The 12444-nt window shown below is 42.4% G+C and overlaps 1 protein-coding gene across 1 annotated transcript; it reads left to right on the top strand.

The window, feature by feature from the left end:
- The first annotated feature begins 1189 nt into the window (after window positions 1-1189).
- On the top strand, window positions 1190-11854 carry TRPV1 (transient receptor potential cation channel subfamily V member 1). The gene is made up of 17 exons (XM_084219277.1): window positions 1190-1327; window positions 1973-2003; window positions 3496-3814; window positions 4366-4532; window positions 4818-4970; window positions 5337-5477; window positions 5946-6244; window positions 6764-6940; window positions 7142-7306; window positions 7582-7677; window positions 7982-8052; window positions 8439-8604; window positions 9316-9382; window positions 9790-10106; window positions 10661-10788; window positions 11036-11151; window positions 11587-11854. Exons 3-17 carry the CDS (start codon window positions 3510-3512, stop codon window positions 11754-11756), a joined length of 2538 nt encoding a protein of 845 aa, XP_084075403.1. The 5' UTR covers window positions 1190-1327; window positions 1973-2003; window positions 3496-3509; the 3' UTR covers window positions 11757-11854.
- Window positions 11855-12444: the final 590 nt, after the last annotated feature.

Below are 12444 nucleotides of genomic sequence, written 5' to 3'. Positions count from 1 at the left end.
TGAGTTCTGAGATCTTAATTACAGAGATGGCTTCATTTCCATTCCATGTCATGTTTAGGGAACTGTTGGCATGTTACAGAGAAAATGTAGACTAAAGGTGTTGGGAAAAGTCTGAATTTGTTATATGTTGTTTTCCCTCTTGCATTATTATAAATATATTTTTATCAGCAGGTCTGCTTTCATTTTTATTGCATAGCAGGCAAGAGCTGATAATGCTGTCGCATCAAAAGCCTTTGCAGCATTTTGGATGCTGCTGAGGAGCTGCCTATTGGTAATCTATATTTATGCATTAATAAAGAGCCTTGTTACTCTGAGTACCACAGATCTAAGGAGTATAATTAGTTTGCTATTAAATAGGTAAATACATAATAATTTATATATTCATGGATGGATGGCACGACTGGAGAGACAGCCACCTTTTGCTAAACAAAAGACAGATAATTTCATTGAATAATTTAATATTCTACTCAAAATCTCGGGAAGTTGGGGGGTTGCTCCCAGCCTAACAGCCTCTGGAAAGGCTGTTTCTGTAGACTAGTTTTTGTCAAAAAGATCTTATGTAAATTATATATTTAGCAATATATGACACAGCTCTGAATTTTTGAGGGTCCTAGATCCATCCAGGATTAGGTAAATTGGGGTTTTTTTCCTCATAATATTAATATTTAGAGGCTGAATCTTACATACATATGTATAAACTTTAAATAAAATGTCAGAGAAACATGAAATAACAAAAAGAGTTTTGGACTTACTGGTTCTTCCTCAACTCTGTTCTGAATCAGCTTACTATTAAAATATTTATATTTAAATCAGCCACACAAGAAAGATTTTACAAAGTTTTGTAAATTGAATTGAAATTCAAGAATTGAAACTGTGACCCCCCCAGAAACAATTGCTGTCTGGTGGTTTGGGTGCTGTTTTCTTTTTATTTTTATTTTTTGCAAAGCTGAGTGTATTTACAAAGAGGAAATCTGGAGAAGAATATCCATTACTAAATGCAATTAAAGGGGAGGGAAAAACAACAGCAACTTACTGCAATTCTTGTAAAGAGCTTTGCTAAACCTCTGGGAATAGAAGCCACTGATGCTTCTGGTTCCAGAATTGTTCTTAATTATCTTATTGCTCTATTCTCTGTTTTTCCAGTGAACTTCCCTTGGTTCTAAAAATCATCACATTTTGCAGACAAATGAAGTGGAGAAGCAAACTCTGAGGGCTTTGCAGTCCAGGCACCTTGGAGGAGGAATATCTGGCAGCAAATTCCTGTAGATCAGTGGGTGTTTACTGAGACTGGACCATTTTTCAGAAGACAGGATTATTGTCAATATTTGTAAGTTCTGCATGTATATTTGAATAGCATGGTTGGTTATTTTTAAACTCTGTTATTTGTGATGTGGCAAGGCATTCTAGCCAAAATATTTCCTTGTTCTTTGTATCAAACTTCTGTGTACATGGGTTTCAAAGAGGTCAAGTATGTTGTGCATTTTTTAAACTAGATAATGCTTATTGGGTTTTTTAGATAATCCTTCCACAGATTTGTGAAGTTTCTTTCCCTTGCAAATTCCTACTCATGAGGAAATGCAGCTTTGTCTTCATTATCAAATATATTACCAGGGTTTAGAAAGGAAAGCATGTATAAAGTATATATAGGTTTGAGCAATTGCCAGGGAGACAGGATTGAGCCTATTCTGCACATTTATATTTATTTTGTGGAAAATAATTGATTGTGTGTTCTGTAGCCACTCACTGTTTGGCTCAATCCACATGAGTTTAAATAGACAAAAACTTAAAATGATACATGACTATATTCCCACTGTATTTTTCTATATTTTTTCTATATTTTATAGAACTGTTTTTATTCCTTTTTCACTCTAGTAATAGTTCTTCTGTAATTTTAGTATCTTGTTCCAAATAGAAATATTTTTACTTCTTATTTACAGGATTCAGTTAATTAGATATTATGTTATTTTTTCAGAGTGATTCTAAGAAGACAAAGGACTTGAAAGGTGAGCAAGTTAAATTGCAGTCCATTAGTATTTTATCTGTGCTAAGATAGATTGTTTCCAGTAACCCCAAAGGTGCAAGTTTGCAAATTGATGTTTTCTTTATGTGTAAATTGTACAAAATTATAGAAAATGCAAATCACAAAATTTTCTTCCCTGTCCTGCTTTCACAGAAGAATGTAAATGACCCTTGATGTAAATATGAATTATTCCCACAGAACTGAAAATCCAGCTTCAGTGCAGGTTTGCACACAACCCTCAGAATGTTTCTCTTGTGAAGAGAAACCACCTTGAAATGTGTTCATGTTGTTTTCACCCTGACTGTACAGAGAAAATTAGTGGACACTCTAATGTGGTTTATAATTTGAGGCTTTTTAAAGATTTAGTGACATTGCTGTGCTCAAAGCTGCAGGATTTCCAAGCAATGTGGAGTTTCAGAGCCTGTCTCTAAGCCAGCTGTGCAGCAGTTCAGATATGATGTGTTCCTGTCTCTACTGCTGGAACTCCAGGATATTTTCCATTCAGTGGCACAAGGACAATATTTGTCTGATTAAAGCAGGTTGATAAGAAACCAAACAAAAAATAAAAAGGCAACTTGTTCTACCCTCAGCAGAGGGTAGTGTGTTATCTGTGAGGGTGGGGAGGCCCTGGCACAGGGCTCCCCATCCCTGGGAGTGTCCAAGGCCAGGTTGGACAGGGCTTGGAGCGACCTTGGATAGTGGAAAATGTCCCTGGCCATGGCAAAGGGGTGGAATGAGATGAGCTTTAAGGTCTCTTCCCACCCAAAGCATTCTCTGACTGTGTATTTGTTGCTTGTGTCAGGTTCTGTGAGGTTGTGAATCAGACAAGATCAGCTGTGTGGTTGTTCTTATCTGTGGTAACCTCTCCTCTGTGTTTCCGTGCCTCATGGCTGAGGTGACACTCGCCTCTCAAGGATCACACACTCCAGTTTCCATCAGGCACTGCCACAACTCTGGCAAAGCCCCTAAGGGATCATTTTCCTGGGTGCAGGAAGCCCTCTGTGCTCAGCATCCCAGAGATCAGGCTATGGCACAAGCAGGGCTTTTTTTACATCCCTGATAGAATCATGAGAACGGTTTGTGGCACAAACCAGTCAGAAAGTATAGAAGAAAAGCAGAGATTTTTGGGGTTTGAGGTTGTTCAGACTTTAGCAATGACTGGAGGAGGAGGCAGTGGTTTTAGGCAGGGGTAGCTGAGGCTCAGCTCTGCAGGGAAATGGACAGGAAGCTCTGGGATGCTCTGGTTTGCTTTCTGCATTCTGGAATGGGTAAGGGCAGTGGGAACAGGAACAAATGGAATAAAGACCCTACTAAACTGTTCTGGCTGTGGGCACAGTGAGAATGTGTCCATCTGCCTCATTTCTGGGATGACAGCAACCCATCCACTCCCTGCTGTTAGTGGAAAACATCCCTGGGCAAAAGGGACTCATGGCCCTGCAAGAGCTGACTTGAGGTGTTTGTGGCCTTCCTCACAGACTGCTGGCTCATCATGTCCTCCATCCTTGGGAAGATGAAGAAGTTTGGCAGTTTTGACATGGAGGAATCTGAAGTAACAGATGAACACACAGATGGGGAGGACTCTGTCCAGGAAGCCCCTGACAACCCCCAGGGCCCGCTCAGCTCCAGGGTGCACCCACCCAAAAGCAACATTTTTGCGAGACGGGGCCGCTTTGTGATGGGGGACAGTGACAAGGACATGGCTCCCATGGACTCCTTCTGCCAGATGGATCACCTGATGGCACCTTCTGTCATCAAGTTCCCTCATGTGAATTTGGAGAGGGGCAAACTTCACAAGTAAGTTTGCCTGGTGAGATTTGGTTGTAATGAATAGTTTGACAGCTGCAGGCCATGGTTCTCAGAGCAGCATTTGTTCTCTCCACTTGAACATGACCGTTTTTTCAGTTTCACTATTTTCTATGCCAAATTAAGGAGTGTTGCAACTGAAAGTGACAATAACTGTTGTCCCTTGGCATCTCTAAAAATCTCTATCTCCATGGATATTATGCCCAAAATTGGCAGAAGGCCTCAGTTCACTTGCTTGAGGCTGCTCAGTGAATGGACATGGTTCAGAGTGAGAACAAGGGATTGCCTGGCTCCAGGCTTGCAGTTACACTGCCAAGCTTCAATGCCTCTTTGATCACTTGTTCTCAGCTTTTCAGCAACAGAATTGTAATTTTATCAGGAGAGTTGCTTGCAGACTTTGTTCTTTTAGTCTTTGCAGAGGTACCTATTCTGATCTGCAGCATTTACTACTTCACCTGAGCAAATGAAGAACAGTGTTCTGGTAGTTGATAAAAAGCCTGCTAAATATCTGACTTTAGGTAACTGACATTTCCCCTTGTTAGGCTCCTATCTACAGATTCCATCACAGGCTGCTCAGAAAAAGCTTTCAGATTTTATGACCGCAGAAGGATCTTTGATGCTGTAGCCCAAGGCAACACAAAGGACCTCAGTGACCTGCTACTCTACCTTAACAGAACCTTCAAGCATCTCACAGATGAGGAGTTCAAAGGTACCTTTTAGTGTCACATACCTTGAGTTGCCTTCTTCTTCTTCCAGGAGTGCTCCTGAGATGAAAATAAAAAAGATAATTATGTTACGTGTCTGCAGGAGGTCCTTCAATAGCCCTATTGATTGGGCAGCTCATTGATTGGAAGGTTACAGGAGCTGAAATTTTCTGTGAAACACTAAATGAGGTTTCTTGTCTTTTGAAAAGAACCTCATTAATTCCTGCTTGCCTGGGTATAGATGGTGGGTTTGTAATCACTTCTATGTACCTGCCATTTTTGTTTTACAGAGCCTGAAACTGGCAAAACCTGTTTACTGAAAGCCATGCTGAATCTACATGATGGGAAAAATGATACCATTCCCTTGCTGCTGGATATTGCAAGGAAAACTGGAACTCTGAAAGAGTTTGTTAATGCAGAATATACTGACAATTACTACAAGGGTAAGAGAAACAGCTGCTGCAGTGAATGCTTAGGGTGCAGAGACTGAAATGGGGTCAGACAGGGCTCTCAAAGTCTTGTGCATGAGGTCTTATGCACCCCAAAGTTCTGGTGTGTTATTGACAATCTGTGCATTTGTGCTGGGGCTGTGCCCAGTTAGGTGCAATATTCTGCAATTTTTGATAAACAGTGATTTAATGACTTGCATTTGCTGTTTGTGTGGGTTTTTTCCTGTTCAGTTGTAGAGCTTTTTAGCCTGCAGAACTCTCAGTTCCAGCATCTTACAGGGAGCTGAGGGAATTGCAGTGCTGAAAGCTCTCAGTCTGTACTAAATGCTGAGGATTTCTGTCTGGTGGCTGTCTCTGCAGGCCAGACTGCTCTTCACATTGCCATCGAGAGGAGGAACATGTACCTGGTGAAGCTCCTGGTCCAGAATGGAGCAGATGTTCATGCCAGAGCCTGTGGGGAGTTCTTCAGGAAAATCAAAGGGAAATCTGGCTTTTATTTTGGTAGGAGTGAGCACAGTATGGTCTTTATTGATGGAGTTGTCCTAGCAGCATCCCAAGTGCAAGCTGTTAAATAATCCTGTTTATGTGGGACTGGAGGCTCACAAGTACCAGATGGGCTGTTCCACCTCTAGGCCAAACATTTCCTCCCAAAGACTGAGCTTATAAAGAAACACAGTTGGTAGCTGATGGTGTTCAGTGGGAGCCTGGTGTCAGCTTTCCTTTGTTCTCTGAGCACTGTATCCTTTGTAACCTACTCCTGTCCTGGCAGGGATTTTTTAAGCAGCCGTGTTTCTGTGATGTAGTTAAACTAAAGAAAACCTATTTTAACAGCTATCACAAGAATTGATGCTGTTCCAGACAGAGATATTAATCTTTTCTCATGGTGAAATGTGAAAACAATGTGATGTTTCTGTTTATGCACCTCTAGAACTGGGCTTTCTGACCACTCCTTCCCATTGCTTGCCATAGGAGAGCTGCCTTTGTCCCTGGCTGCCTGCACCAACCAGCTCTGCATTGTGAAATTCCTCCTGGAGAATCCCTACCAGGCAGCCAACATCACTGCTGAGGACTCCATGGGCAACATGGTCCTGCACACACTGGTGGAGATTGCAGATAACACCAAGGATAACACCAAGTTTGTGACCAAGATGTACAATAACATATTGATCCTTGGTGCCAAAATTAATCCCATCCTCAAGCTGGAAGAACTCACCAACAAGAAAGGGCTGACCCCTTTAACTCTGGCAGCCAAAACAGGGAAGATAGGGGTAGGTGAACAGAGGTGTTTGACTGTCTCATTGCTGTGTCACATTATAGAGAGAACATGTAAAGCATTTATGCAGAATGGATTTTAGAACTTCATTATTGAGGCCTTTTAGTTAAGAGGAACTGGTGCTGCAGTTTAACTGCACAGTCCTTAAAGGCTACAAAGTGTGAGTGTGTCTGTGCCCAGCTGGTATATTCACACACCACTGGTATGCAAGGCAGTCCCAGAGGAAACAAAGTGGGTCTCTGATATATCTGAACCACTGGAGCTCTTTTATTTCACACTGGCTGTTTTGAAACAGATAATGCCAGGTTAGAGGTGTTTGTATTTCCCATCTCCCATCACACAGTGAGAAAATTAACTGTGTTTATTTCAGACTGTGATCTCTGCGGTGCTCCAGTGGTTTGGCTTCAGCTCAGTTGAACTAGGGAGAAATGACCCTTCCTGTGTTGTGGAGAGGCTGAGGAATGAGAAGTCCATTAGCACTGAAATGTTGGTTGTATTGTTCTTTTGCAATTAGATTTTCGCTTACATCCTCAGACGGGAGATCAAAGACCCCGAGTGCAGACACTTGTCCAGGAAGTTCACTGAATGGGCCTATGGACCTGTCCACTCCTCTCTTTATGACCTGTCCTGTATAGACACCTGTGAGAAAAATTCAGTGCTGGAGATCCTTGCCTACAGCAGTGAGACACCGGTGAGTACTGCACCTCCTTAGCTGGGGAGAGCTTCACGTTTCACACAGAGCATCTTTTCCCTCAGTTCCATGAAACAGCAACCTTCACCCTGAGCTTAAGGGAACTACAGGGACCATTTGCTGAAGAATTATAGAATATGGGTTTTTTCAAAGTCCAGTATATTCTGGTCCTAGCAAAATTCTCCTTTTGCTCCTGCACAGAACCGTCACGAGATGCTGCTGGTGGAGCCCCTTAACAGGCTGCTGCAAGACAAGTGGGACCGCTTTGTCAAGCACTTGTTTTACTTCAACTTCTTTGTCTACACCATGCACATCACCATCCTCACTGCAGCTGCTTACTACAGACCTGTACAGAAGGATGAAAAGGTACATTGCTCCTGTCATGTGTCAGGGGAACCACCCACTGCATGATATCCCAATCTGAATGTGTGCCCTTAGCATGCAAATTTTCCCCTTTCCTAAAGGCAGGAGAGAGATTTGACCCTGCTTGCTTCCCAGTCTTGGTCTTGCCCCTTTGCTGCAGCACACTGAGAAATTTAAACCACTCCCTGTTCCCCCAGAATGGAGTTGCTTCCAGCTGCTGGAAGGCCAGGTATTTCTATCTCCAGTTCTGAACATATCTGTTTTCCTGTCTTCTACAGCCTCCCTTCACCTTTGGTTACAGCACTGGGGAATATTTTCGAGTAACTGGAGAGATCCTGAGTGTACTGGGAGGCCTCTATTTTTTTTTCAGAGGGGTAAGATATTTGAAAATTTTCCTTTTGCTGTTTGGGTAGGTGTAGGAGAGAATCAAACATGCTTTTCCTATTCATGAGCATTGGCTGCTTAGATAATCCATGTTTTAGTCAAGAGGTACAAATAATTTTCCTTGACCTGATGTTACTGGAAGGGTCCTCCCTAGCTCTTCCATCAGTGTTGGTTTTGAGCTGTTCTTGTGAGGTGTTTTAAGCTCCCTGATACAGGGGTCAGTGCTTAGTTAATTAATTCACAGGGGATATTAATATTTCCTTGATGCAAACCTGGTCTTTGTTCCCTTTTCAGATCCAGTATTTCGTGCAGAGGCGCCCATCACTGAGGACCCTGATAGTTGATGGCTACAGTGAGGTTCTTTTGTAAGCTCCAATATCTTTGATTGCATCTCTGTGTGTGGGATCTGTAGTTGAGGCTGAAGCCACCTGTGACAGGAGCTTTGCTATAATTCCCTGGGTCTTTACAGAGTTGCCAGTGGATATCCTTGAACAGATGGGTCTGGATCAGTGACCTCCTGTGGAGGTAAAGCAAATTAAGTGTCTGAATGTTCAGTGTGTCATGCAGGAGTTAGGAATAGATATCCAAATGAGATTTACACATTGTTTATGCAGAAATCCTCCCATTGCTAAGGGAGCTTTGCCTCTCCAAGGCCCTTTCTCTTCCCAACTGGACAATCCCTTGTTCTGCTCCGTTCCCAGCACCTGTGGCCAGCTCAGCCTTCTGCACTCACACCACTCTTCTCTTCCAGCTTTGTCCACTCCCTGCTCCTGCTGAGCTCTGTGGTGCTGTACTTCTGTGGCCAGGAGCTCTACGTGGCTTCCATGGTGTTCTCCCTGGCCCTGGGCTGGGCCAACATGCTGTACTACACGCGGGGCTTCCAGCAGATGGGGATTTACTCGGTCATGATCGCCAAGGTCAGTGCAGGGAGCGCCTGAGGGGGCAGCAGAGCTCCTGCCAACAGCCCCGTTCATTTCAGGGCACACCTGGCCCTGCCTGCCTCTCATATGACTCTGCTGGCCTTTGTTATTATTTTCTGAGTGAAGTGATAAAATTTAAGTAATGTTAAACCCCTCCCCCCTTCTCTTCACCCATATGTTTTATAGCAGTCTTGATAGGATGATGATGGTTATTATTTTTATTACCTGCCATGCTTCAAAATAACTATAATTGGGTAGGCATGGATGCAAGGAGACTGAGAACAGTGCAGGCTGTTCTGGTGGGAGATGGCCCAGCTTTCTACCAGCTGGAATTTCTCCAGGTATAGATAAAATGTTGCCAAACAGAGCAATTAGCCAAGAGGCAGTAGCTGGCTAATAAACCTCTCTGGGATGTAGCCAGCCAGCCCAAGAGGGGAAGAAAGATGGAACTGCCTTTATGTGGTTTGTGCTCATGAAGAGGAAACTGTTCCCATGTGTATGTGTTGCATTTGTGTGTAAATTGTTGAATGGATAAGAGAAAAATGTTCTGTATTAAAGTTTATATCTCAGCTGGATAAACAACAATTCAATGCATGAGCAGCCAGTTCAGAGCAAATGCATTCTTGAGCCAAAGCAGTATTTTCTACCAGTTTTTGTTGAAATTTTCATTCAAGTTTTAAAATCTTTTCCTCTGTTTCCATGCTACAGATGATCCTGAGGGATTTATGTCGCTTCATGTTTGTCTATCTCGTATTCCTCTTGGGATTTTCCACAGGTAATATTCTACTTGGAGTTACTTTTTTTTACCTTAAAGAATCTCAGAAATGTTAGTTTTTCAAGTTGCTTAGAGATTTTGATCCCAACAAAAAACCTATCAAATTAACCTAATTAAAAAAAAAAATCACTTCAGAATAACGATTATTTGTAGTAATTTCATACAGCTTTTCAAAGTTGTAAAGCTAAATAGAAAACCTGTTATCCTTTTCTATGTGGAGAAAACTGAGCCAGCACCTGCTAAGAGGGTGTCAGTTCTGGGGAATATTTTATAGGGCAATTTCCCTGGGGGCAATGTGCCGTGGAGGGAGCGTGTGTTACCTCTCTGCTCCTTTTCACTTCTTGCAATGAAGTTCTGATCTCAGACTGTGTTTCCATTGTGTGAATGTAATTCTCTCTTTGCCACAGCTGTGGTGACTTTGATTGAAGATGACAACGAGGGGCAGGAAACGAATAGCTCTGACTATGCCAGGTGCTGCCACGTGAAACGGGGCCGCACCTCCTACAACAGCCTCTACTACACCTGCCTGGAGCTCTTCAAGTTCACCATTGGCATGGGGGACCTGGAGTTCACAGAGAACTACAGGTTCAAGTCTGTGTTTGTCATCCTGCTGGTGCTCTATGTCATCCTCACCTACATCCTCCTGCTCAACATGCTCATTGCACTGATGGGAGAGACTGTCAACAAAATTGCACAGGAGAGCAAGAGCATCTGGAAACTCCAGGTGTGTTGGTTCTGTCAGGCTGCTGCCCAAAAAAAAAGCTGTGGGGAATCAGAAAAGATATCAGAAAAAATCCTTAGGAGCTGACATGTATCTAAATAGCAGGTCACTGCTTCATTCTGATTCACCTGAACTGCTCCTAAAAAAAGTGTATTAGCTCCTTTTCCATGTTTATTTGATGTTTTGGCTAAGCAGATACTGCCAGTGTTCCACAGATTTTCAGAATGTAAGAAAAGTATTTTTAAATTATTGGGCTTTGTCTGATGGAAAATCCTGATCAGACTATGAAGAGAGAGATTATGCAAGGGGAAAACCAGTCCTTACCAGAATCAGTTTTTATTGGAGGTAAGTAAGGAACTTCACAGTTTTATTCACAGGGCAGTAATTCAGCATTTTCAGTGACATATTAACAAAGGGGGATGCTGCAGAGTTACAGTGTCTGCTCTATGATGTTGACAATGATAAAAACTCAGGGTTTTTAAAACAAAGACAGAATTCAGGATTTGTTTTTGTCTGACCAGCAGCCCCTCAGTGCTCTGCTCTCTTTTACCTGGCAGAGAGCCATCACAATCCTGGACATTGAGAACAGCTACTTGAACTGTCTGAGGCACTCCTTCCGCTCTGGGAAGCAAGTCCTGGTGGGGATCACCCCTGATGGCCAAGATGATTACAGATGGTGCTTCAGGTAACCTCTTTGTTTGTGTATCAAGCCAGCAAGTAGACAAACAGCTTCAAGTATCTGGTGGAGGGAAGTAGAACTTTCCCCCTGGAGCACTCTGAAGAATAGAGCACTAACAGTCTGCAGTGGTCAGTTCAATCTGGGTTTTGGGTCAGATCTCAGGACTGAGAGGTGACATTTTGTGGTATGAACTGATCCTGGAGCTGTCTGGTGATCCTAAGAATAGATCTTGGGTTTGTTGTTGTCTCCCCAGGGTTGATGAAGTGAACTGGTCCACGTGGAACACTAATCTGGGCATCATCAACGAAGACCCTGGGTACTCTGGGGACCTCAGACGAAATCTCAGTTTCTCCATTAAGCCTGGCAGAGGTGAGGCTTTCAGGGACCCAAATCCTGCCCTCTGGTGAAAGCAGCAGCATGGATTAGCTGATGGAGGGCAGTCAGTGCTATGCACTTCCTGATAATGCAGTGGCTGAGCTGATGGCATTTTCAGCCAGCACAAAATGCAAAAGGATGAAATGGGCTCACTGCTGACAGTTTGACTCTCTGGAGTAAAAACCAAGGAGCTGCCTTGGAGACCCCAAGCCCCAGAGTGGGAGCTCAGCACCAAAGTATTTCACTGTGCAGTCAGTACTTCCCACCTGAAATATGGAAAACTTGTGGAACAGGATGGGGAAGAAAACCACAAAGTCCTTTCTTCCTGCTTCTTTCTTCTTCTTTCAGCAGCTTCCTGTTCAAACCACTTGAATATTTTCTTCTGTTTCTGTGGAGGGGAAAAAAATTCACCATTCCTTTCCTTTTTAGTTTCAGGGAAGCACTGGAAAACATTGGTTCCACTTCTAAAAGATGGAGAGAAGAGGAGAGAAGAGCCTCACAAGCCACCAGAAGAAGTCAAATTAAAACCTGTTTTGGAACCTTATTTTGAGCCAGAAGATTCTGAGGAGTTGAAAGAGTCAATTCCAAAGTCAGCCTAATTCTGATTGCCTGTGCTGGTCCTCACAAAAGGGACAATAGAGCACTTCATTTACAGGAACAGGGACTTCTGGAAAAAGGTCAGAGGACTTAGGGAATTACCATGTGCAAGGATTTATTTATTACACTATGTGTGCTAAATAAACCATTTGTTGTTTAAGCTCATGTCTTCATGGTTATTTTTAAATATAACTTTCAGTCTGTATTTAGAGTCTCTTGTATTAAAAAATCATTTTTGTGAGCATGCACAGACCCTGATTTTGTGGCTTTGCTGCCTCAGAAACCAACCAACCAAATTATTATGACAGTGGAAAAGCACTCATAAAAGAGCAGTAAAAGTCACCAAGATGTTCCTGTGGGGAAAGTTTCTTGGAAAGTAGATAAATAAATGGGGACATGGAAAGAATACAAAATCATTTTCTCATAACACAAGAACAAATACTCTGAATTTTTAAAGGTTGAATAGTCAAAATCAATGAAATAAATGTTTCTTTTACACTGTCTGAGTAAACTCCAGAAATTCACAGTTATTTTACTGAAGCTAAAAGCTTAACAAGATCCCAAATTTGACATTTATTTAGATAACAGATGAACTTTGCACAAAGTAAGAGATAGTGGTAATGGAGAATATATGTTTCAAAGGTCAATGTATAACAATGTACAACAATAATAATCTTGAAATCAGAAAGT

The sequence above is a fragment of the Fringilla coelebs genome (assembly GCF_963513975.1).
Source record: "Fringilla coelebs genome assembly, chromosome: 20".
Classification (NCBI taxonomy): domain Eukaryota; kingdom Metazoa; phylum Chordata; class Aves; order Passeriformes; family Fringillidae; genus Fringilla; species Fringilla coelebs.
This window is presented reverse-complemented; position numbering and strand designations above follow the sequence as displayed.